Source organism: Coccidioides posadasii, chromosome 4 (genome assembly GCF_018416015.2).
Source record: "Coccidioides posadasii str. Silveira chromosome 4, complete sequence".
Taxonomy (NCBI): domain Eukaryota; kingdom Fungi; phylum Ascomycota; class Eurotiomycetes; order Onygenales; family Onygenaceae; genus Coccidioides; species Coccidioides posadasii.
Genome location: NC_089410.1, coordinates 330,054 through 352,891, shown reverse-complemented (window position 1 = coordinate 352,891; position 22,838 = coordinate 330,054). Strand labels below are relative to the sequence as shown.

Sequence of the window (22,838 nt, the reverse complement as noted above, 5' to 3'; positions counted from 1 at the left end):
AACACTGGAGCCCCTGCTGGACTTTGTGATGGATGTATCCAACTCTTGCATAACTTGTTCTTGATGTACTCTTGTAGAACCTCTGTCTGCTTGGGTGATAGTCTATAGATTAGCATGTATGGGGGCTTGTAGCTGTTTTTAAGAACAATTGGGTGACTGATCTTTGTCAATTCTGGCAACTCTGCTGCTTTTTCTTCTGAGAAAATGTCTTTGTAGTCCCTCAACCACTCAGGCACTTCTGTCAGGACTTGGTTGTCATCTGATGTGAAAATGACATAAGAGAGTTTGTTCTTGATGCACACTGCTTGGAGGAATCTACCTGCATTTAGAAGTTCCACTGTTTCCTCTGAGGATTGGTAATGCCATGTCTTGTCCTTCCAGTCTATGTCTGGGTTGAAATCTTCTAACCACAGCATGCCTAGAACTATGTTCACATCGACCATGTTGATCACTGTGAATGTATGTTTTACCACCTTTGTGGTCCCCATGGAGTCTGTTATAGTGAGTTGGGCCTTGTAGATGCTGTACCAATCAGCCTCAGCTCTGTTCAACATCTCAATGACTCCCATGGGTGTCTCTGGTTGATCCCAGTTCAATTGGGATGCCAGTTTGTAGAAGATACTGTCCACTGTGGTACCTGAGTCCAACAGTGCAGCTTGCTCTGTAAGACCACCTGACAGTGTAGTCAGTGTGGCCAACAGGCACATACTGCGCCTGCTTGCCTTCTCTATTGGGTTAACACCCTGTCTTTCTAATGTTTGACCTGGGTCTTGCATGGGCTTTGCAGCCCTAGCCTTTGTCTGATCCTTGTTCTTTTTGTCTGTCTGCTGGAACTTGTTGGAGCTGTTTGTACAGAACTTTGCCCTATGGCCTGGTTGGCCACATCTTAGGCAGAGCCCTTCATCTATTTGTTGTTTGTGTTCCTCTTCTGACATTTTTGGAAGTGGTTTCACTGGTGTCTTCTTTGTTTGTGGATAACCTCCTTTGTTGTCTTGTTGGGATGCACCTTTCTCTTAAGAGATTAAGATTTTCTGTTTCTTCTTATTTTGATCCTTGTCCCACTGACTTTGCTTCTTCTTTTCTAGAATGGACTCAATAAGCATTGCTTGTTCTTGTAATTCTGCAACTGTTTTTGGTTGATGTTGCAGTTTATCCAGTTCAGCCTGGATGATTGGTCTGAGCTTTGTCTGTAGAAAGGGTACACAAAAGAATTCATCTGATAAACTGTCCAGGTCCTGTTTGAGTTTGGCAATGTATGTAAAAAATGAGAGTATGGGTTGGTTCTCTTGTTGGATGGTGTCATGATAATGCTGCATTGTGCCTTAACTATGAGTTATCTCAGATTCAATGTTGTTCTTACACCACATCTTGAATTTGTTCCATGATATGGATAGTTGTTCTTCCTCTATTCCCAACATCTGCCAATGCATCTGGGGTTTGTCATGAAAATGACTGGACACCCAATCAATCCTGACTGCATCTGGTGCCTTTTGTAATGATTTCCTCAGGTGAAACTGCTGTCTTATTGAAGCTAACCACAATTTGCACTTGCCAAGTGATTTGCCATGGTAGTAAGGTGCTTTTGGTGGCTTCACATTGTTGAAATTGTCTGACTCCTCTATTGGTCTTGTGTGTAAGAGGAACTCTAAAGGGAAATTGTTGTTTGCTATTCTCTGTTTGTATTCTATCTGCTTCTGCAGCCTGTGTATCTTGTTTTGTTCATGTATGTCTGCTAGATTCTTTTGCAGATGTGCCTTCTTTTCTTCAAGGTCTCCTCCCTTTGGGTTTTGTCCAATGTATTGAGGGGTGTATCTCTGTTGCCTGTATTGTCTGCTGGTGTCTCACTGGTGGTGGCTCCACTGCTACCAGCACCTTCATCAATGTTCATCTCCTCCATATTGGTGTCTATCTCTGTTGGGTCTGCAATGTGGGGTGTTGTTGTGGTTCATCTCATGGGTCTTGGTGGCATTGTACTGACTTAGGCAATTGTATGTCAGAGCATTCAGAATGTTAGGGGAACTGATTGTAGGTCATGTAGATTTTCCCAGGATTAGGGATACAAAAGAGCTAAGTAGGTACAATGCCCACAACTGATGGGAGAGAGTTGTGTGTAAAATGTAGGGGTCCCCTCACTCAGAGACTGAATGCTGGGCTTCCCACAATCCATGCAAATCATGTGATCCTTATACATTCAGCATTGGGGTCACGTGAATACCCCTGAACATCTGACATTGTCCAATGCTTGGTTGGTCTAGGTCTACGTTCGTAACACCCTTATTGAAATATTTACTATTATTCCAGAGCTAGAAGATAATATACTTTACAGAACAAATTTCAAAGATTATGCTACTAAGCTCAGTCAGTTATCTCTGTATCAGAATATAACTGTTACTGCAAAAAGTACAAAAAATAAGCTTGTCAGTATTATTTTCTCTCTGAAGCTATAATATCTTTTCATTCAAATAGTAAAAGATAATCTGTCAGTTAGCTCTTACAGTCAGTAGAGACTTCTTAAAAGATTCACCTATAACAGTATTAACAATGTCAACAAGAAAAAACAATAAAGACAAAGAGATAAAGAGATTATTAATAGATGCAGTAAATCTCAATCTGAATTTAACTAGACTCTATTTCAAGAGAGAGAATGGCTCAGGCTCAGAATTTAATTATAATTTGTAATATATTTGCATTCCACATCTTGTTCCAGTCTTTAATACTGATACTTCCAAAACAGCTCCTAATTATATCTAAGACACTATAATCAAAAACAGCTTCCATCATTACTGCAAAACTTTTATATAAATATACTAGTATTTTCTCTGTTCACAAGACAGCCTGTCTGCTAGCTGGTCTTTAATTTGGTCTCTGCAGCTTTTCAGTACTACAAGATAACTTCTTTCATTTTGTCAAGCAATATCAGAGACAAATGACTGTTCTCTCTGCATTTCTCTATAATAGCACAATTAGAATAAGATAACTCAGTTTTATTTTCATATACTACACTGATTTTTTGTGTTTTTTCTAAGTCAGGTTAGTTCTCTTATTACATAAAAGAGCAAAGAAAAGATGAGCTTACTTCTCAATAATTCTCAAAGAATATTGTCTCTTTGTTATCTGATACACTGTGCACCATGCCTTAACAACACATCTCATGTGTTCACATTCATAAATTGACAATGTATAGTTGTACATTGCTGAAAAACAGAATAATAAATGCTATTCAGAAGACTATAGATGATTTATGAAGCTCATAAACATTTATATATATGTGTATTATAAAACTTGCTATCCACATAGGCAAGGCTGATCTATTCATGGCCTCCCACAGTTCTTTCTACAGTCTTGCTTAGCCATTGCCATTGGGCAAGGAAGAAAAGAAAATGCATAGAATCTCTATCATAATGCAGACCAAGTGCATAGACCCAGGTCCCTGTTTCCTCTCCAGTTTGGGTATGTGGTTTCTTCCTAGCTCCAGTTCCAATATGCCTCTATTAACCTCGCACAAATGATATCCTTGACAGACAGCCAGGCTGGCTGCCGGCCTGGTCATGGCCCCTACAGTACATAAGGAGAAGTCCCTTGGCACCTGGGGTCTTGCAGTGCTCTGTCTGCTTCACATTCTCAAGTTTCTAATACTACACAGCTCCATGGATCACACACCTTCTCAGAGCAGCCAGGTTCTGGTAAATCTTCTCTACTTCTCAGTATCTCTCTTCTTAATATTGGTCTTCTTTATCTTTGCCTGCATCCAAAGAGCTGTAGCCAAGAGTAGCACAAATAATAAAAGATTCACATGGTGTTGAAGATGCATAATTAGGTACTTGATGGCAGCTGTGTTACTAGACTTTATATATTACTTATCAAGTCTTTGTGTCTACTGCCATATACTAACTGATCTTGTAGATAGTGAAAGCACTTGTTCTCACTTACTTTACTCAAGAGAGTAGCAATCTTCAAATAGTAAACAGTAAGCTTGTATATAATTATATTAACATCAGATATAAACTTTAGAACTTGCTGACCAGTATTTACTATTTACAGTTCTACTTGTGTGCTTTAAGTGTTGTTGTGAGGATCGTACATGTGAATCAGTGTGACAATGAATCTCTAGTAGGAATATATATGGAAAAGAGTATGTGAGGTAAAAGATCTGTATTCTGGCAACTATGTATAATTTGTAAACAAGATTGCCACTGACTTTCAGCAAGAGATTTGCACAGTGACAGTCTTTTATGTGTGCTTGTAAGCATGTGACTTAGTGCCTTGTAAGAATATATACAACTTCCAGTAGCTTGTGAGCTGAGATCTCTGGCCTTCACAGGTGCTGTTTATCTGTATAAGAGGTTTGTGATGAATTCTTACAGATTCTCTTCTCTTGTAAGTCTTGGTTCCTCAAGGCAGCTGTCTCATTAAAAATCTTTATGAGTAGAAAAACAAAAAATCTCTTGGGAAAAATAAAAATTTCCTTATAAGAAAAAGAGTACAGCCTCACTAGAGATGTGATATCAACACAACTCTAATAACACAACAGAATTCAATAACACAACAATGTGTAGAGAGTCTTTATTGTTCTTGCTAGCCCTGTGTCACTATTAGATAATAAACACTAGCTTAAGAGAGAGCTTTCTCTTGCTTTCTCTTTCTCTTCTTTTCTTCTCTTTCTTCTCTAGTCTATATTACTATTATCAAGATAAGTGAACTCTTCAAGCACTGCTTTGTGTGGGAGGCAGGCTTGCAGGAGATTTCTGATGTTCTGGAAGAAAAATAGCTTCACTTTAATGTTCTGTGTAATTGGCTGAAAGACCACAAGCTAGTGAGTTCATCTCTGGTTGTGTCTTTGCTTTGTGTGGTTATTAGATTTTGTCTTTATGTGGGGTTTGGTTTGTAGAGAGACTGATGCTTGTTAGCAGTTGCTGCTGATATACAGTTCTCTCTCTCTCTCTCTTGTGACTTGTCTCTGCTTTTCTCTCTTGAGAGAACCCCCACTCTCTCTTTTGCAGATAAGATTAAGTCTTCAGTAAGTAGTTGTGGGAAGTTTGGGAAGTGTTTGCAACTGACAGTTCTAGAATGTTGTTGTTCTCTCTCTTTTCTCTTTACTAGTTATCATCATTTCTTCTGTGCCAGCTCAAGCTGTAAGTGCTTCTCACAAGCTGATATTGATTCACATGCTGATGGAGTTAGAGTTCTGCTGCTCTGTCTCTCTTCTCTGTAGTTATTGCTCCAGCCCTGGCCAGAAATATGAGTATTCTCTATTATATTTCAGTTTGTGACTAATCTTCTTTAAATTGTTGTTGTTGTTCTCTCTGTGTCAGCAGGGTTTGTGAGTGCTGTGATCCTGTAAAGTGCTTGGGACTGCTCAGCACCCCTTCTGTAAGACTGATAATGATAATCTCAGACCATCTTCACTCAAATATAATCAGCTGCTACTTTTGCTAGTGTGTTGTGGGCCAATCCAGTGATTCTCTCAGGCCTCTCTCTCCACACAGGGGCACAAGCTTTGTCTGTCTGTGAAAGAGCATGGTGTTACAAGTCTATTCAAAGACCTGTACTTATTGCTGGTTTGAATAATCCAAACCAGTTGGCTGTGTATGCTCAGCTCTGCAAGAAAATTCTTGTAACTTGAGCTGGAGCCCAGCCACTATCTGAACAGAAGTGCTCTACCTGCAAGAGAGCTTAGTAAGACTATAGTAATATAGTCTTTACAGAGTGCATTTCTGCAGGCTTGGGTCAAAAATATAACAACTGTCTATACTGTAGGCACCTTGCTTGCTCTTTCCAGCAGTAAGATTATAGATAGTTGTTACAGATCTTTGTAGAAGAAGCTGGAGGCTCTAATTATATAGTCTTAGTTTAGTTTTTTCTTCTTTTGTTTTGAAATCAATTGAATTTAGTTCAGTTTGACTATGTCTTTTCTCTTTCTAACCCATTTTCTAGTTCCACTACCTCCATCCATCTCTTTCACAAACCAGGCTTGTCCAGGTTCCTACTATAGAATTGTTGGAGTAGCTTTCTTAGTGAATGAACATTGCTCACAGGAAACCATGTCTTGTTCTTCTTATCATTATATTCTTTCTAATGTACTCTGTACCACAGCTTATGACTCTCTCTCTTTAAGTTGATTATCTTACAGACCTGGTACTTCTTTTCATTCTTGTCTGTCTTACAAACTTTGTGATGAGGCGAGCTATCAATTTCTTCACAGGTCTTGTGTTTGTGGAGCAGAGATACATAAAAGATATTATGAGTTTACAGATCTGGAGGCAGCTCCAGTCTGTAGACTTGCAAGTCTATCTTCTTCATAATTCTACAAGGCTCATGCCTCAACAAATCCAGTTTTTTGTTAGGCTGTGTGGTCTTGATATTGTGAAGGTTGAGCTACATCTTGTCTCCCATTTAAAAAATCTTTGTAATGTGCTTCTGGTTGTAGTACTTCTTCTGGTAGACTTGTGCCTTCATGAGTGATTTCTTGATCTCTGTATAGAGCAATCTCATTGCCTCTGCCTGATTTCTTGAATTCTTGCACATATAGCTATACTCATCAGGGTTCAAGAATTCTGTTTGTGGATTCAACCCATATATCAGCTGGAAAGATGATTTCTGTGTAGAAGCCTGTTGTAAGTTATTGTATGTGAACTCAGTCATTGGCAACCACATCACCTAGTTATCTTGATCATAATTGACATAGCTTTGCAGGTACTGTTCCAGCACACTATTCAGTCTCTCAGTCTAACCATCAGTTTGTGGGTGGAATGCTGTGCTCATTGCCCTTATGATCTTCAAGATATAAGCCAAATCACTCCAAAATTCACTTGTGAACAGAGATTCTTGATCTGTTACTATGCTTGCAGGTAATCTGTGCAATCTCACTATCTTATGAATAAAGAGATGGGCCAATTTCTCTGATGTCAGCTTTTTTATTATAGGGATAAAGTGAGCTATCTTTGTGAACTGGTTCACTATAACCAGGATACAGTCAAACTGCACCTTCTCAAAATTCAGGCTTGCAGGAAGATCTGTAATAACATCCATGTTAATAGATTCTCAAGAGTAATTTGAGATTGATAAGAGTGATAGTTCTTCTTGAAGCTTTCTGCAAACTCTTCTTGAGTTCTGACAGACTCTACAGTCTTCACAACACTTCTTCACCAGTTCTCTCATTCTTGATTAAAAGTATTTACAAGCTATAAGCTCATACATTCTTGCTGTAGCAAAATACCCCACAAGAGGTAGGTTATGATAATGCCTAATCAGCTCTATTCACAGAGCCTCATTCTGAGAGATGTACACACAACTATTTCTATAGAGAATACTCTTCTTCTCTTTCCACATCATGAATTTCTTTGTATCTATCTTAATGCCTTTGCAGACCTCAGCTGTATAGTCATCACTTTATAGTAGATTTGGCAGTGATGCCAACAGATTGAAGCTGCTCTTTTCATAAGAATTCTTCTTACAGATCAGGTCTTTGGTCTTCTGAACCTGCATTACAATCTTCTTCACTTTGCATGTGTCTTTCAAGACAATCTTTGTAAGTAGTTTCTTGGTCTCAATCTGAAGCTTTATAGAGATGAGTTATGCATTCTTATCTTCTTTCTTCTCTCTCTGGTTTGAAGAAACTTGAGCTGTCAGTTTCAACTTTTCTGTGGTCTCTTGCTCCTTTATAAGCATTACTCTTAGTTGGTTTGCAGTCTCACAATCCTCCTTATCATCTAGATCAGTCTTCTTGGTATAGTCAGGTCTTCATGAGAGTCTATCTGCCAGATTCTTAGTTTCTTTCACATGGTCAACTGTGAACCAAAAGACTGTCAGTCTTTGCACCCAGCAGATCTGTCTTTGTGAGAGGTCTTGAGCAGTCTGAAAGTAGCACAAGCTATCATAATCTGTAAGAACTTGAACTGGTGTTTGCAAGCCTTCCAATTAGCAGTGCTAATATCTAAATAACTCCACAATTGCAAGCAGTTCCTGATTATAAATATTGTAGTTCATCTCCACAGATTGTATCTTCTGTGAATAAAACCCAACTGGAACCCAGATGCCATTCTTTATCAGCTGTAATAGAATATCACATATTGTGAAGCCAGATGCATCTGTTTTCAATCTGGTCTTCTGTTCTATATCAAAATGGTGAAGCATAACATCTTCTGTAAATACTCTTTTCAGACTTATAAAGACTTCACAACCTTTCTCAGTCATGAAAGTGTTGCCTTCTCTTCTCATGTCTCTTTATGTGTATCTGCTTAGCTTTGCTTCTTCTTCCTTCAGAAGAGCAGTCAGGCCACAGGCTATCTTAGAGAATCTTGGAATAAAGCACCTGTAAAAGTTTGTAAATTCTAAGAAGATCTGGATCTCTTTCTTACTGGTTGGCTCTGGCCAGTCAAGAATAGTGTTCATGCAGCTCTTCTTCATAAGAACACCATCTGGTGTTATAACATACCCAAGATAGTTAATCTTGTGAGTATTGAACTTGCACTTTGCCAGCTTGCAATAAAGATCTGTATTCTTGAGTATCTTAAGTACTAATTTCACATGCTTCTCATGGTTCTTCTCACAAGTCAAGTACACAACCATATCATCAAGATAGGCCACTGCAAACACATTCAGATATTCACTAAGTGCCTTTGTGATATATGATTGGAAAGCTGCTGGTGTGTTTGTGAGTCCAAAAGGCACTATCAAGTACTCAAATAGTCTCTGTAAAGTCTGAAATGCAGTCTTTCACTCATCTTCTTCACAAATTCTCAGTCTATAGTAGATGTTCTTGACATCTAACTGAGTGAATATTGCAGCTCCTGCAAGCTTATATAACACATCTTCAATCAGTGGTAGAGGATATCTATTCTTGACTGTTTTTGAATTCAGATTATGATAGTTCACATATATTCTTAGTCTGCTATTCTTCTTGAATGTGAACAGAATGGGTGCTCCTGCAGATAACTTGAAAGATCAGATAAATCCATGGGTTAGAGCACTGCTCAGATATTCATAAAGAGTCTCTTGCTCAGCTTGCAAAAGTTTGTATGTTCTTTCAAATTCTGGCTGCTTCTCTAGTTTAAGATCTATAGCCAAATCATCTTCACAGTATGGTGGCAGCTCTCAAGCTCTCTTGTCACTAAACACTTCTGTGAGTTTGTGGTAGACTTCCAGTATCTGGAGATCTAGATCTGCTGTCACCACCTGTTCTGATTCACAGAGAGTTATTATATAGATGGGCTTTCCTTCTTCCACAAGCTCTGAGAGATTAACTAGTTTAATCTTTATAAGTGGGTTGTGACACACAGTTTGGAACTCTAGCCTTAGTTTCTTGACACACATCTTGGGATTGTGTTGCTGCAGCCAGCTCAAACCCACTAGCATCTCATCTCTTATATTCACAACTATCACTTGTTCATGAAACAACTACTAGTTTCTCTGAGAGTCACAGACTTCAAAGAATATATTCACAATCCCTTCTGCAAGAGTGATATTCTCATGATTCATAGCAGTTTCAATCTCTATAGATATCCTGTGCATCTCTAGATCTAGCTTTGTGGCCAATCACAAACTGATCACTAGAGATTGACAGTCTGAATCTATTAGTGCTGACCAGATAATGCTTCTATCAGTTAAGCTTTGCATACCTAGAACAATAGAAGAGAGAGCAAGAAGACTGTTCTTGAACAACTTCATTATATTGATTCTATCTACTTACAACCTCTCAACTTTCTATTTGCTACTCTTCTTCTTCTTGAAACAGTCTTTTGCAAGATGACTCTTTTGGCCACACTCAAAGCACCTCTCATTCTTTTTCAAGACTTTATAATTCTTGATAAGATTCTTCTCCATCTTCTGAGCAGGCCTCTGGGATTGACTTCTCTTATTTATTCACAGCTTTGAGTTATTGGTCTTCATACCTCTGTAAGCACTTCCAACTGAATTGGTAGACTTCACATGTAAGATATTCTTTGTATAGACTACTGACATACTTGATCAGAGCTGAATGACCAGTGCTACTATATCATCAATATCATCTGATATCTCCAGCTGTTCATCCAGTTTGATTTGCATGAGCTTATTCAAGCCCCATATAAACAGGTTCTTCTTCATTTTCACAGAATCTTCAAGTTCTTCACCAATCTCTGTTATAAGCTCTAGAAATTGTTGGCAATAGGCATAATTAATTTCATCTAAACTTTTGCAAAGATCAAAGATTGCTCATCAAGAGTTTCACATATGGTTTGCTAGATCTTCTAGCCTCACATGTAGAAATTCTTTAAGGCCAGTCCAGTTGTTTTTTGATGGATTGCCTTTACAGTGGGCCTCTCAAAGATCTTTTTCAATATAACCAAGTTCTGTAAGAGTATATGTAAGGGTATTCTCATTATTCAGTTTGCTTGTGTTGTGAATGAATTCAATATCTGAGATAAACTGGTGATATTCTATGTAGGTTTCAGTCTGGTAGTGCTTTGTGTGTTGTGGTGGTCTCAAGATCAACAGATGCTTTGTGGGTGTTGGGTTGGAGATAGTCATATCAAGAGATTCACTTCATAAGTGCTTTTGAGTGTTCTGAAAAGCATTCAACTTCTCTTGTCATTTTATTATTTTCTTTAGTAGCTTGGTCTTCTTGTGAAGCTGTTGAATTTTGTCTTTTGGTGTCAGAATAGACTTTCTTTCTGAGTTTGTGGTGCTTGTTTCATCTACAGTTAAGAGAGATGAGATGTCAAGATTGATTATCTCTTTGTAAACTTGGGTTTGTTCTTCAGATAGGTTTTCAGCTGATGTTCCAGATTTGCAAGTTTCAGAAGATTGACTTCTTTATATTAATATCATTGTCAGGTGTCATTAAAGAAGAGTGGCAAAATGTGAGGATCATACATGTGGATCAGTGTAACAATGAATCTCTAGAAGGAATATATATAAAAAAGAGTACACAAGATAAAAGATCTGTATTCTGGCAACTATATATGACTTGTAAACAAGATTGCCACTGTCTTCCAGCAAGAGATTTATACAGTGACAGTCTTTTATGTGTGCTTGTAAGCACATGACTTAATGCCTCACAAGAACACATGCAACTTCCAGCAGCTTGTGAGCTGAGGCCTCTGGCCTTCACAGGTGCTGTTCATTCATGTAAGGGGTTCACAGCAAATCCTTACAGTTGTATGGCTAATGATTCTGCTCTGATTTATTGATTCCAGAACATCCACTGACTATTCATTCTTTTGAGTCTGGATAATTTATCTAACTACTGAGTTTCTGTTTCTCTGAATCTCTAATTTATATTATGTTCCAAATTTAGTTGCAAGTGTTTTATTCTGCAGTGTCAGACTCACACTTCTCATGGCTCTTGTATCAGCTGCTCTTATTTCACATATCCAGAGAATCAAGAGAAAAGCATTTAATGCAGAGAGTATATCTCTTCTAGTATTACAGAAAAGTCAATCTCACTCTTCTGAGACTCTTGACATCTATAGCTCTGCTACTGGAGGTAGCTTGTTGGATGCTTTAAAATTCCTCAAGATAGTATGCTCTACTATATACAAGTTGGCATCACTAAATGTTGTTCAATAGAATATGTTTTGTTTCCTTTGGCCATCAGGAAAAACAGGTTATCAACTCCTATACCTATCTATGGGAGGTTGGGTGATTGTGGCGTAGGTAGTGAACATAAGTATCCCCATACAGTTTGGATTGCTGACAGATCTTGTTGCAAATTCTGATGGTATTGTCAGCTCTCAAGGCACTATTGAGCAAGCCCCTAGACAATTATTCATATGGGGTGATCATCACTGCAGCATATGATCATGTCATGTCCCTGTCATGTGACTTTCATGAACAAAATCACTCTAACACTATAACTAAAAAAATATACCACTGTCTAGACACAAAAGATCTCACCATTCACATATATACCTCAGTTATCCCAACACTTGTGGATTTCGCCTTGGCCATCAGTGTCTTATACTATTGCTTGGATCCCTCCCTTTACATCACTGGTAGTTGCAACAGCAGCCCTGATGTTTGTGTGGACATCTGGCAGGACTATGCAAACCAAGTGCAATTGTTGGAGAGATTGGGATACAAAACAGTTCGACGAGCAGGCTTTCCTGAGCGGGTCCTTGGACCAGTGGAAAACCGCATCATCTTATGGTCGCATCCCATATCTGAAGTCCCAATTCCATTCGGCCGTTCGGGGCCAACTGACATCTGGAACCGCGTCGAAGATATGATCCATCGTGGATAGCATAGTTCAATCCTTCTTCTGGGCCCGATGGCCGCCAGCATCATCACCGCGTCCAAGGTTGCGTCGGGTACTAAGCCGATTGGTCACTTTGTAATGCTTTTTACCTATTGGGCTCAGCTCTCCGGCCCTCTCAATCAGCTCGTGGCTGGGTTCGGAAATATTGTCAAGGGTATGATAGATGCTGAGGCTCTGTTTGACGTACTGCGCCAGAAGCCAACTATCACCAATGAGCCCGGCGCTCAAGAGCTGGTTTACAAAGAGGGACAGGTAGCATTCCGGGACGTCGAATTTTCTTATGATCCCAGAAGAAAGGTCTTAAAGGGCCTGGATTTTGAAGCCTCCCCAAACCGGATTACGGCCATTGTTGGAAAATCTGGAGAAGGAAAATCAACAATTCTAGATTTGCTCGTCCGATTTTACGATCCGACAGCTGGAACTATCTACATTGATGGGCAGGATATCTCCGAAGTCACCCTTGATAGTCTGATAGCAACACTCGGCATTGTTCCCCAGAGCCCAGAGCTCTTCGGTGACATGATCATGGCCAATGTTCACTTTGGGAGGCTGGATGCCACGGATGAGGAGGTCATGGATGCATGCAAAGCTGCTGCCATTCATGATAAGATTATGAGTTTCCCCGATCGCTACAATACTCTCGTGGGAGACGGTGAGCCAAGCTTGTCACGCGGGGAACAGCAGCGTGTTGCAGTAGCACGGGTGATCCTTAAGAACCCAAAGATTGTCCTCCTGGACGGAGTCACCGCCAGCTTGGACAGTGAGACAGAATCACAGGTTCAGCAGGGTCTGCAGCGGCTCTCGACCGGTCGGACCACAATAATCATTGCGTAAGTATTTCTCAAGGCGGCTTGTGTTGCTGCTAACTATTCTCACAGACACCGCCTTTCTACCATCAAGAAGGCAGACCAGATACTTGTAGTAGGTGACGGCAAGATCATAGAAAGGGGTACACACTCGGAGCTTTTGAGGCGCGACGGCTATTATCGATTTGCAAGACCTTCCCACTTTAGACAAAGAGGAACTACCAAGCACAAGCTCATAAGGATCACTGATGAGAGAGCCTTATTTGCCAAAGAATATCACAGGCCAATGGGGATCAGAAACAAGGTAGATTTACTGTTGTATGTAGTGATAATCGTGATGGTGCGAGGTCCTAATTTCCTAGAGTGACCTAGCGCCACTATGCCGGTTCAGGTATAGTGGTATATTGGCGTCCGTGGCAAGGCAACCCGACTTTCGTCTTCGGCTTCCTTGCCTAACGCCTGTAACTGTTTGCCCATTTCGTTTTTCTCGGCCAACTCTCTACATTGCTCTCATTCCTATGTCAGGGGATCCACGCGGAGTCTTCCTTAGCCAGGCAACTCCGCGTCATGGCGTCTGATTTTTCTGTGTTCAATCGCGGGAGGTGATTCAATGATTTTCGATTGAGAATCGATTCTATGAAGGTAGCATTTCCGGCACGCAGTGTTTCGCATGATACTGCTAGGCTTATATGAGAATTATCGCACACACGCTATTGAAGTGGCATCGTTTCCCAGGGGGTTGTGGCGAGAGGACCGGTTCGCTTCCATGGCTTTCGGAGCAAACTGCAGGTGAGAAGGGCCAAAAAGCTGTGGGGAAAGATTACCGTATATTGTAAGACAGCTGAGGATCCAGCCACGGCTAGCCCAAGTAACCTTGAAATCCATGGCTCGTAGAAACGTCTGGTCGCGCCGCCATTTTCTGTGTTTTCATGTGCATATCAATGAGGCCATCCCTCAACCTGCCCTTCATCTTCCTTCCTAGGTTCGTGTGATCACCCTCAGTGAGAAGCTCCCGACCTCCCTACCTTGCGGTGCGTCAAACATGCTCATCAGAGAGTCTCTCACTTTGCTAACCCTTAATGCCCTGTAGGAAAACCTCACACTGGACCAACCAAGACAGCACTATTCGCCTGGCTCGGAAGGGAGATTCGTTTTGCGACGTTCGGCGTCTGTGCCATCAATCCACCCTCATGGCGAGACCGAATTATTCACGGTCGAAGACGACATCACCACCGAACAGCTGGCAGTGATCGAGCACCTCGAGAAGTTACATTGTGATGAGATGGCAGGGTGGCAGACGACATTGAGTGGCCACGCCAAGGAGCTCTCTGAAATTCGTTCGAAATTGGCGAAGGCAACAAACAGGGGAAAGTTGAGGAAAAAGAGCGCAAAACAACGAGCCCAGTCACGCGATGCCGAGATCAGCTCTCTGAAGGAAGAGCTCGCTAACCAGAAGCAATGTAATGACACCATCGAAACTTGGGCAGCTGAAGCTGAGGAGGCCGTGGTTGACATGAAGCAGCATGTCAACAGTTTGACTTTCCAGCTAAAAAGTATGCGTGACCAAAGGGAACAGCTTGCGGCTCGTGTCAATCATCTTATGGAGACGAACACGGCGCTCCGCAAGAAAAATAAAGTTGCCGCGAAGCAAATGCGAAATACGGAACACGAGATGAACTTAACAAATAAACTCCTATGGATGAGATTGTTCAACAGAGGGAGAAAGCAGGTCTAGCAATTATCCAGCGTGACCTTGAACGCGCTCGATGCCGACAGTACGAGGCCAATCCATCCTCAGTCACCACATCCCACGCCGCGCGAGATGACAACGCCATGCGTGCCTTGACAACAGGTAAACCGTCCACATCAAAGGCCGATGGGCCTGGTGAAGGGCGTCAAGCAGCGCAACGCATGCGCAGGGGAGCGGCGGCGGCAGCACAGATAATAGGCCAAGGGAAGAGTGCAATAACATCGGAGATGCAGATATCAACCCTTGAATCTCAAAACCGAGCACTTTCAGCAGCAAATGAAGCGATGGCTCATTAGCACAAAAGGAGATTGAGAAATTGAGGGAAGTGAACCGCCGGGCCATCGCTGAACTTGAGAAATATAAGAAGCGTATTGAGACTTTGGCCGGGCTCATGGGCATCTCCGACATTGGACCATGACAATTCCTCCAAGCTCCCCATGCAAACAGGTTGCCTTACAGAAACAGCTCATTTCCCTGGAGCTTCCATACTCATAGTCTTCCTACCAGTTCCGTGTGTTTGCTTTGTTAGGCGTTTCCTGGCGGCCTCAACTTCTGTCTGTATATACACTCGTATGCTTGATAGCACTGTGGGTGAATTGATCCAAAAGTCCTGTTCTTAAGATAATTTAGCTGCCTGTACTACCATTGACGGCTTGCGCAAAATTATGTTTGACTATGCATGGGGACTTGCCTGCCTGCATCCAGTGTCGTCCGTCTGTTTAGTTTCGAAGTTCTAACGGTGCGTGCTGTACGGTATTGATCCGTGTCCGCATTGACACCTATCAGAGTTGGCCTTGTTAATAATGTGGAGATAGGCGCTGGGGTTGATCTTGCCTCTACATATTTGCGTGATTGCTGGACTGACGGCTCTGTGTGTCCCCAAGCGAGGCTGTTTTGATAGCTTTCCATCGTTGTTTGACCAACAGGAGGATATCCTATTGGTGTGTTACTATAGTACTTCTCAAACCTAGACTGTATCAGGAGACTTACCAGATCTTTCTGGGATGGTGGAAAAGAGGTAGACTCTGGGTTAGTGTTGAGAGAATAGTTTTGACTTTCCTCTTGCCATCCATGCCGGCGGCTAGCAATCCGACTTAACCCAAGCTCCGAGATCAATTATACCGCATCCTTTGGAGGCTGGAGCGCTCGCGATCTGGCATCTGCTTGGGCGTGAAACTTATTGTAAAATATTTGACCACTGGTTTTCGTGCCTGTCCTGCAGTATTGCTTGGTAGTGAGTACTCGGCACCAACCAGATCCACACGGCTATAACACTCAGCGGAGTAGCGATATAACATATCTTTCAACGTGGGCATTCGTCGCCGCCGCATCTGCTGTACTCTGCGACGGGCGGAAACATCATGCACTGGTTGAAGCATGATGGCAAACATGAAGGATGGAGGTGTTCATTCATGGCAGGGGAAGACGAGTGGCCCTCAGAAATGGTGGCCCTACCTCATAAACGGCGAGACCTTTGACAAAATCATGAGCTGGCGAGAAGGCTGATTGGTATGAGGTTGGCATTTCTGCATTTTTTGCAGTTACTGGATTTCTGGATTTCTGGATTTCTGACCACGAAAAGCATGTCGCGGCAATAAAACGGCGCGCGACTCGAATGTTCGGTTTTTCCCGCCGTGTTTCCCAAAAGGCTCGCGTCGCCTATCATTAAAAACGTAAGCCCAGACTTGTGGAACCAACAAAGGCTGCGCACCTCAAATTGGTTGCTGCGTCAAAAATGATGGTGCTCCTACTTTGGAAACTCAGGGGCAGACGCTTAAATCCCCGCCTTGGCGCAAGGTACCTCGCAAGCACGATGACGGTTCCACGCGGGCGGCTCCACGCTCTTCGGGGAATTCTATCGGCTTCTTCAAGTCACTCATTTTTCCCCCTCTGCTTTGGCGCCGTCTGCCGTCATATGCTCTTTCGTCCTGCCACACCAGTGAGTTTGCACTTCTTGATTGGGCTTCTCTGCTACGTTCTCCCTACTTTACGTATGGTACAGTATGAGTGTTTACTCAATTACGTTCATGGTGAGTTGTTCGCTTTTCTTCGCTGTAGGATCGCTTATAGTGTCTGTAGGGGCGAGAGAATGCAGAGGGGATGCCAGATACTGCCGACACCATTGACAGACAGATTATTTCACGTGTATGTGATTTACTACGTCTTCTCGAGCACCTTAGGGCTGCGAAAACTGCGAAACTGTTAGAGAGCGTGAAGATCTACGAACCAAATCCTCCATCATTTGTATTTCGAAGCTACAATCACTCAGACCTGCAAATGAACGCTTCCTCGAGGAAAGCGCCGCCAGCGCTACCGGCCGTAGCGCAGGGAGAGGGTAACCCCGATGACAATCTTCTCCGGTTCCAACTTGAATTCTGGGTTGCTGACTTGTGCACTAATAGGAATGTTCCCTGCTCCCAATTGCCCTTCATTTCCTGATCCACCTCCAGATACGATAAACCCCGCACTATTGAAGCTGCCAGAGGACGGGGATGCGATGATACTTGATAATGCGGCTTGGCTGAATTATGGTTATTCTATGACAAGCCACCAAGACCAGTTAGGATCGGGCGCTGAGAACACTCCTTCATTTGTATCCTCTCCAGATGATGCTCACTTGCTGCGAGAGACTGCTGGTGGAGGACAACCCTCGACTCCAGCAGACTGTTTTCCAGAGGATAATTCACAGAAAGTAAACGGTACTGACCTCATTATGGGCCTTCCCACGCCGCCCTCAGAACCTCCCTCTGAACCGCCTGCTAACCACTTCCCGGAACCCGCAATGGCTTCCAAAAAACCTGGCCATAGGCCGAAATCACAGCGACTTGTGGCTGGCCAGATAAAGTCCTCCCGATTGTCGATCGGGCAGGATCGGTCTTTGAGGAAGCGTCAAGGGAAGAAGCAACAGGCCGTGTCTACAGCCAAGGAATACAGAGTACTTGTGCGTCTGTCACTTGGGCTTCACGGGCTTCTTGTTCCAGGTCTTCAACAGGCCCTTGAAGTCGGCGAAGGCCTTATCAGACAAGATCTGTCTGAATACCAAGACTCCTGTGTGTGGCAGCAGGATTTCTGGTCTGAAGATGCCATCAAGCTTCCTACCTTGATGAACTGTTCGGCGCTGGAGAAATTCTGTCATGTCTTTCGATATGTCAATATGCTTGTAGCCCGGAGTTCGAATCAGGAACTACGGCTTCGCATCTCACGCACGTTATTATATCTAACTTATGAAACACTAACACAGAAATGGCGAAGTGATATGCATTCTGGAAACTTTGAAAACCCCGAGCAGCATCGTGCTTCAACCCTCACAACCGATCATCTGCTGAGGTGCATGCATCCGCAGACATGGGACTCAATGGATGCGGTAGCAAAGAAGACACTCCGAAGAAAACTTCAAGATGAAAAGAGACAGGGTAGTCGCTGGTGGCGAGCCGCAAGCGTATTACGCCTTGGGTGTTTGGTTGTCTGTGGCGATGTTTTAAGTAAGGTGATGTAAGTTGACTATCCTGCCGCACCCATCAGCTATCATCAGCTATCATACGGCGACGCTCACCTACCTAGCAACAACCACAAAATTTCCCTGCCGAAGCTTGATTTTATTATCAAATATGCTGCTAATGCCCATCCCTCTGCCGTTTCACTTTATCGCGAATTTGATGCCATGGTGAAACAAATCTTACTTGGGGAAACCCCCACAGCACAGCTTTCAAGGCAGATGATCAACGACAGAGCTTGTCAAACGTTGGAACCAAAACTAACCCCCCAGGAAATTGATAAGAACTGGGTGGAATATGATCCTGCCACTCTGTCTCAAGAGCTTATCCGAAGCGTTTTTGGGCAATACGTATAGGCCGGGACGCCTACTTTGCTGTGTATATGAAGAATATTTCATGGAGAAACTGTTTGCGGTGGACTTCTGTATTTCTGGCTGATTTGCGGTAGCTTGTGAGATCTCTCGCGAGCCCTGCATTTAATTTCTCGCAGATAGTCAAAGGTGCCTCCCTCCATTTTTCTCCCTATTCCTTTCCTTTCCTCTTTTAGAAATGACCGAGAAGCTGCCACTGCGTGGCCTGGCAACTTCGACCATCTAATAGCAATCGGACATTTGGATGGCTTGCATCCCGCATAGAATTAATCAATCAAACCAATCCGCCCACCGACCAAGAGAGATCTTACCATCAAACTCAACATGCCCAATGATCCTCCCGCCAGCCAACATTGGGCGGTCTCATTCTAGAACATTCCGACAACCTGTTGGTCCGTCCTGTCAGTCCTGCCTGTTGAAATAGGTTCAGAGAGGCAGGACGGTCCATATATGAGTTTCCAGCCCCAGCCACAATCTTCAGCCACAGCAATACTCAACGCTGTTGGTCCAATCTGTTGATAGGCCTATTCTGGGAAGAGCAAAACTGGCAGAAATTTTTACAAGCAGAAACTGCAGCCAGTTAAATGAGTGATTGTGGGGAAATTTCATGGTGAGATGGTGTGCTGTAGACTTCTCTGATTTCAATTGGCTTGCAAGGGGCTCGTGAGAGATCTCTCACGAGCTTCTTAGTAATGGTGAATGATGTCATTTTTTGTTTCTCATTCTTGGCTGCCCGTTTCAACCCAAAATAAGCTTAAGGATGCACATGCTGAAATGGGCATAGTTCATTTAGAGTACAAACAAAAAGGTAAAAGACAAACAGAGAGCAAAAGATACCAGATAAATAAGATGATCTTTCGCCCATGGTGTCTCCGTGAACAGTCAATGCTGCTCAAGTCACAGAAGAAACAGAACTAATCCATCAAAATACATGGAGAGGCGTAGGGATGGCCATACCACCACGAGAATACTGGTGAAACTGGAACGAGAAGTATAAGGGATGACCATGGGATAAATAGGATTTTTTCCAGGTGGAGGCGTGTAGAGAGGGCCATAAAGGCGCCAGATTTCAGATTTATAAAAGAAAATGCTAGTAGGATCAAGGCAAGCCACGTAGTCCATGGTATAAAGGTGTAGTTCCTTCAAGGCTGACCATGAGAAGAGAAAATACATGGAAAGGGGAAAAAAGCATGTAGAGAGGGTTGGGGACCGCCACTGTAGTGCAAATTATAGGGAGAGGAGTAAGGAGGAAAACTGGACTAGGGGAAGCCACAATGCATCAGAAAACATTGAGAGGAGCAGGGATATAGAGTGGACTAGGGACGGCCATGAGGAAGCAGAGAATGGTGGAAAGGAATAGGGAAGAGGAGTGAATCAGGGAGACAGAGTGCACTAGGGATAGTCATCCAATAAAGGCGGAAAGTAGGAATGGAAAAGACTAGGGGCGGCCATGAAGAAAACAGATAGTGTGAAAAGGACTAGGGAAGTAGAGTAGACTAGGGATGGCCTCAAAGAAAGAGAATAGCATGGAAAGGAGTAGGGGCGCTGAGCGCACTAGGGACATAGAACGGACTAGGGATGGTCACCTTTGGATTCTGCAGGTTGTGTTGAAGGGAGTAGGGATGATGAGTGCACTACGGACACAGAGCAGACTAGGGATGGCCATGAAAAAAGGAAAATAATCTGGAAAGGAGTAGGGAAGTAGAGTAGTCTAAGGATGGCCACAAAAAGACAAGGTATGTGGAAAAGAGTAGGGACGCAGAGTAGACTAGGGGCGGCCATGTCTCCATGGGAAACACAGACCAAACTGGGGACAACCATGATTATTGAGGGAGAATAGAGAAGGCCAGGGACCGCCATAAGCCCGCATAGTTCATGGCCTGTGTAGATGAAATGCTGGAGGCATTGAGGCCGGCCACATAAGGTCGTGGTTCGTGGTCTGTGGGGATGGAATGCCAGGGCCCCTATGGCTGATCATGGAGCTCGCGATTCATGGCACAGAGGCTTGCCAGTGAGGAGTTGTTGTATGGTGGCAGATATGCTGGTGAAGCCAGGAAAGAATGCGTCCACGATGGAGATTTGGGACGGGATGGGGTGGATTGGCATAGTATTAGCACCATTGAATGCATTCATTATGGAATGCGTGAGGAAAATTTCCGGCTTGCTTGGGGATGACAGGAGGAGTTTGGTGAAAGAGTCTGAAGGTTTAACTTGGTAGGGGCTTCAGGTCATGAACACATGTTCAATGTTCAAGGAAATCCAGGGAATTCGACCTTCCTTATATATTGTTCTGTAGACAATCCCCGCACATCTATTCCATGCTTTCTTTGCCGTCTTCCGCTGCCACTTTGGTTGATTGTGCTGCAGGACATATGGTCTCGACCTTGTGGATCAAAGCACTCAGTGTCTTGAAGCCCATCCTCTTTTGTATGCAGTCTCCCTTGAGAGTCCAAATATCAACCTAAAATTGGCCTCTATGGTCCGAGATGATTCCAATTCGGCAGTATTTAAGATCTTTCATTTGGTTGCATCCCCTTGGCTCTTGAGCATCTGAAGTTCATCTTGTAGGCATTCCTGACACACTGCAGCTGCGGATTCAGTCTAGCGTCAAATCTTGGTCACAGCATCAATTAATTTCGAAGTCCATTTGGCAATCTCCTCAGCTTGACTTGTTGCAAGATCCGCCAATTTCCCAAGATACACAGACATTGCATCAAACCTACTGGCCTGTTCCATCAGCACTTTGATCACATAAGCGCCAAGTGTCAGCTTGGTTGTCATATTGTAGGTTTCCAGAAACTGGCAACTATGGATCATAAGGAATTGGCAGAGATTAAAATAAAGAGTTTTTCCCCCTGGTCAGCTTCCGGACACTAAATTAAAGGCTCACCCACATCACTTCCCGCCCCCTGAAATACGAGTGGGGTATGCATGGCACTTGACAATTGGCTAGTCTGGAAGTGCACGAATCTAGACCATGCAACAATTGTGTGTGATATTGTGAATTGTGTGGGGTGGAAGTACCGCCTGCGCATCCAGGTGTGGATGCGACTCAGATCAGTTGACAGAATCATGCATATGCCAAATAATAATGAGGCAGACAGGGATCATGCAGACAAAGTGCATTGTTTGGAGAATGAAGCTTGGGATCACCTGCCTGCTCAAGATCGACAACTTGAACTACCACAAACATATGGCGGCACACCTCATTGCGAAGGCTAGGAGGCTGGGCCTGTCAGTCCCAGCCATTGATCCTGAGCGAGACTACCACAACTTGGAGAGCCTCAGGTGCTCTTCCAGGTGGGCTGCATATTGGCTGCAGGATAACTACCAACAGAGCCCCAGGAATACTGCGTTTGCCAAACGGAATCCGTCGTCATAATGCGGGGTCGCGCCGGCATCGATTTCCGATCCTCTTGATCTAAGTGATATGATGAGAGAAGGCACGTAGAGGTCTGGGCTAGGTAATGAAGAAATATCCCCAGCGAAATACTGGCTTCAAACTCTTAGGCCTAGAGCAAACTCCATGCAGGCGTTTCTCTCCAATATGGAATTGCCCTTTACCATGGAACTCGCTTTTGAGGGGGATCATAATCCACATGCCTGCAAATAATAGGCAATGCTGCCCCGATGAGATTCGTGCACCAGTCCAGCCTCATCTTCGCTGGCACACCCCGCATTGAAATACTGCCTGTCATCCCCTCATTTATTCTCCTCTCATCTGATTTTGTCCCCAGAATCAATCTCGCCAACAAAGTCACTACCTCAGTTTGACAAGGCAGAGCGCTCGGTATTATCCTTTTCCAACTGGTTCCAAAGCGAACGTCATGTGAGTTGACAAAAATCACTGAACAACCCTTACTGTGACTCATGGTGACTAGCCAGAAAGAACCATGTGTGAGCAACTTATTCACACGATCGAGCATCGATGCGGGCATAGAATTGATTCTCCCGGAAGCCTCAAAGAACTAGACGGATGCAAAAATTGCGGCAGTGTCAAAAAAACAGCACACCTGGGCAAGACGACCAAGAGAGATCCATGTCCTGACTGTGTTGCAAATGGTGTTTGGGTGAAGAGGGATGGAGCATGGAAAGCAGCGTGAGCCTCTGCTAGTGGATGAATACTGTGGTACTGGTACTACCTAGGAGGCTTGGAATCGTGAGAGGGTTTCATGAATACAG

The 22,838-nt window shown here is 43.3% G+C and overlaps 4 protein-coding genes across 4 annotated transcripts; 3 read left to right on the top strand and 1 right to left on the bottom strand.

Annotated features, from left to right (window-relative positions):
* Nucleotides 1-12,247: 12,247 nt before the first annotated feature.
* Nucleotides 12,248-13,069, top strand: D8B26_007049 (uncharacterized protein; the record flags this gene model as incomplete). The annotated part of the gene is made up of 1 exon (XM_066125397.1): nucleotides 12,248-13,069. One exon carries the CDS (start codon nucleotides 12,248-12,250, stop codon nucleotides 13,067-13,069), a length of 822 nt encoding a protein of 273 aa, XP_065981479.1.
* A 913-nt stretch (nucleotides 13,070-13,982) lies between these two features.
* Nucleotides 13,983-14,776, top strand: D8B26_007048 (uncharacterized protein; the record flags this gene model as incomplete). Its single annotated transcript, XM_066125396.1, has 2 exons — nucleotides 13,983-14,027; nucleotides 14,132-14,776. 2 exons carry the CDS (start codon nucleotides 13,983-13,985, stop codon nucleotides 14,774-14,776), a joined length of 690 nt encoding a protein of 229 aa, XP_065981478.1.
* A 2,018-nt stretch (nucleotides 14,777-16,794) lies between these two features.
* Nucleotides 16,795-18,641, top strand: D8B26_007047 (uncharacterized protein; the record flags this gene model as incomplete). The annotated part of the gene is made up of 4 exons (XM_066125395.1): nucleotides 16,795-16,821; nucleotides 16,871-17,126; nucleotides 17,194-18,283; nucleotides 18,353-18,641. The coding sequence occupies 4 exons, from the start codon at nucleotides 16,795-16,797 to the stop codon at nucleotides 18,639-18,641; spliced, it is 1,662 nt and encodes a 553-aa protein (XP_065981477.1).
* Nucleotides 18,642-21,263: 2,622 nt separating this feature from the next.
* On the bottom strand, nucleotides 21,264-21,437 carry D8B26_007046 (uncharacterized protein; the record flags this gene model as incomplete). The annotated part of the gene is made up of 1 exon (XM_066125394.1): nucleotides 21,264-21,437. One exon carries the CDS (start codon nucleotides 21,435-21,437, stop codon nucleotides 21,264-21,266), a length of 174 nt encoding a protein of 57 aa, XP_065981476.1.
* Nucleotides 21,438-22,838: the final 1,401 nt, after the last annotated feature.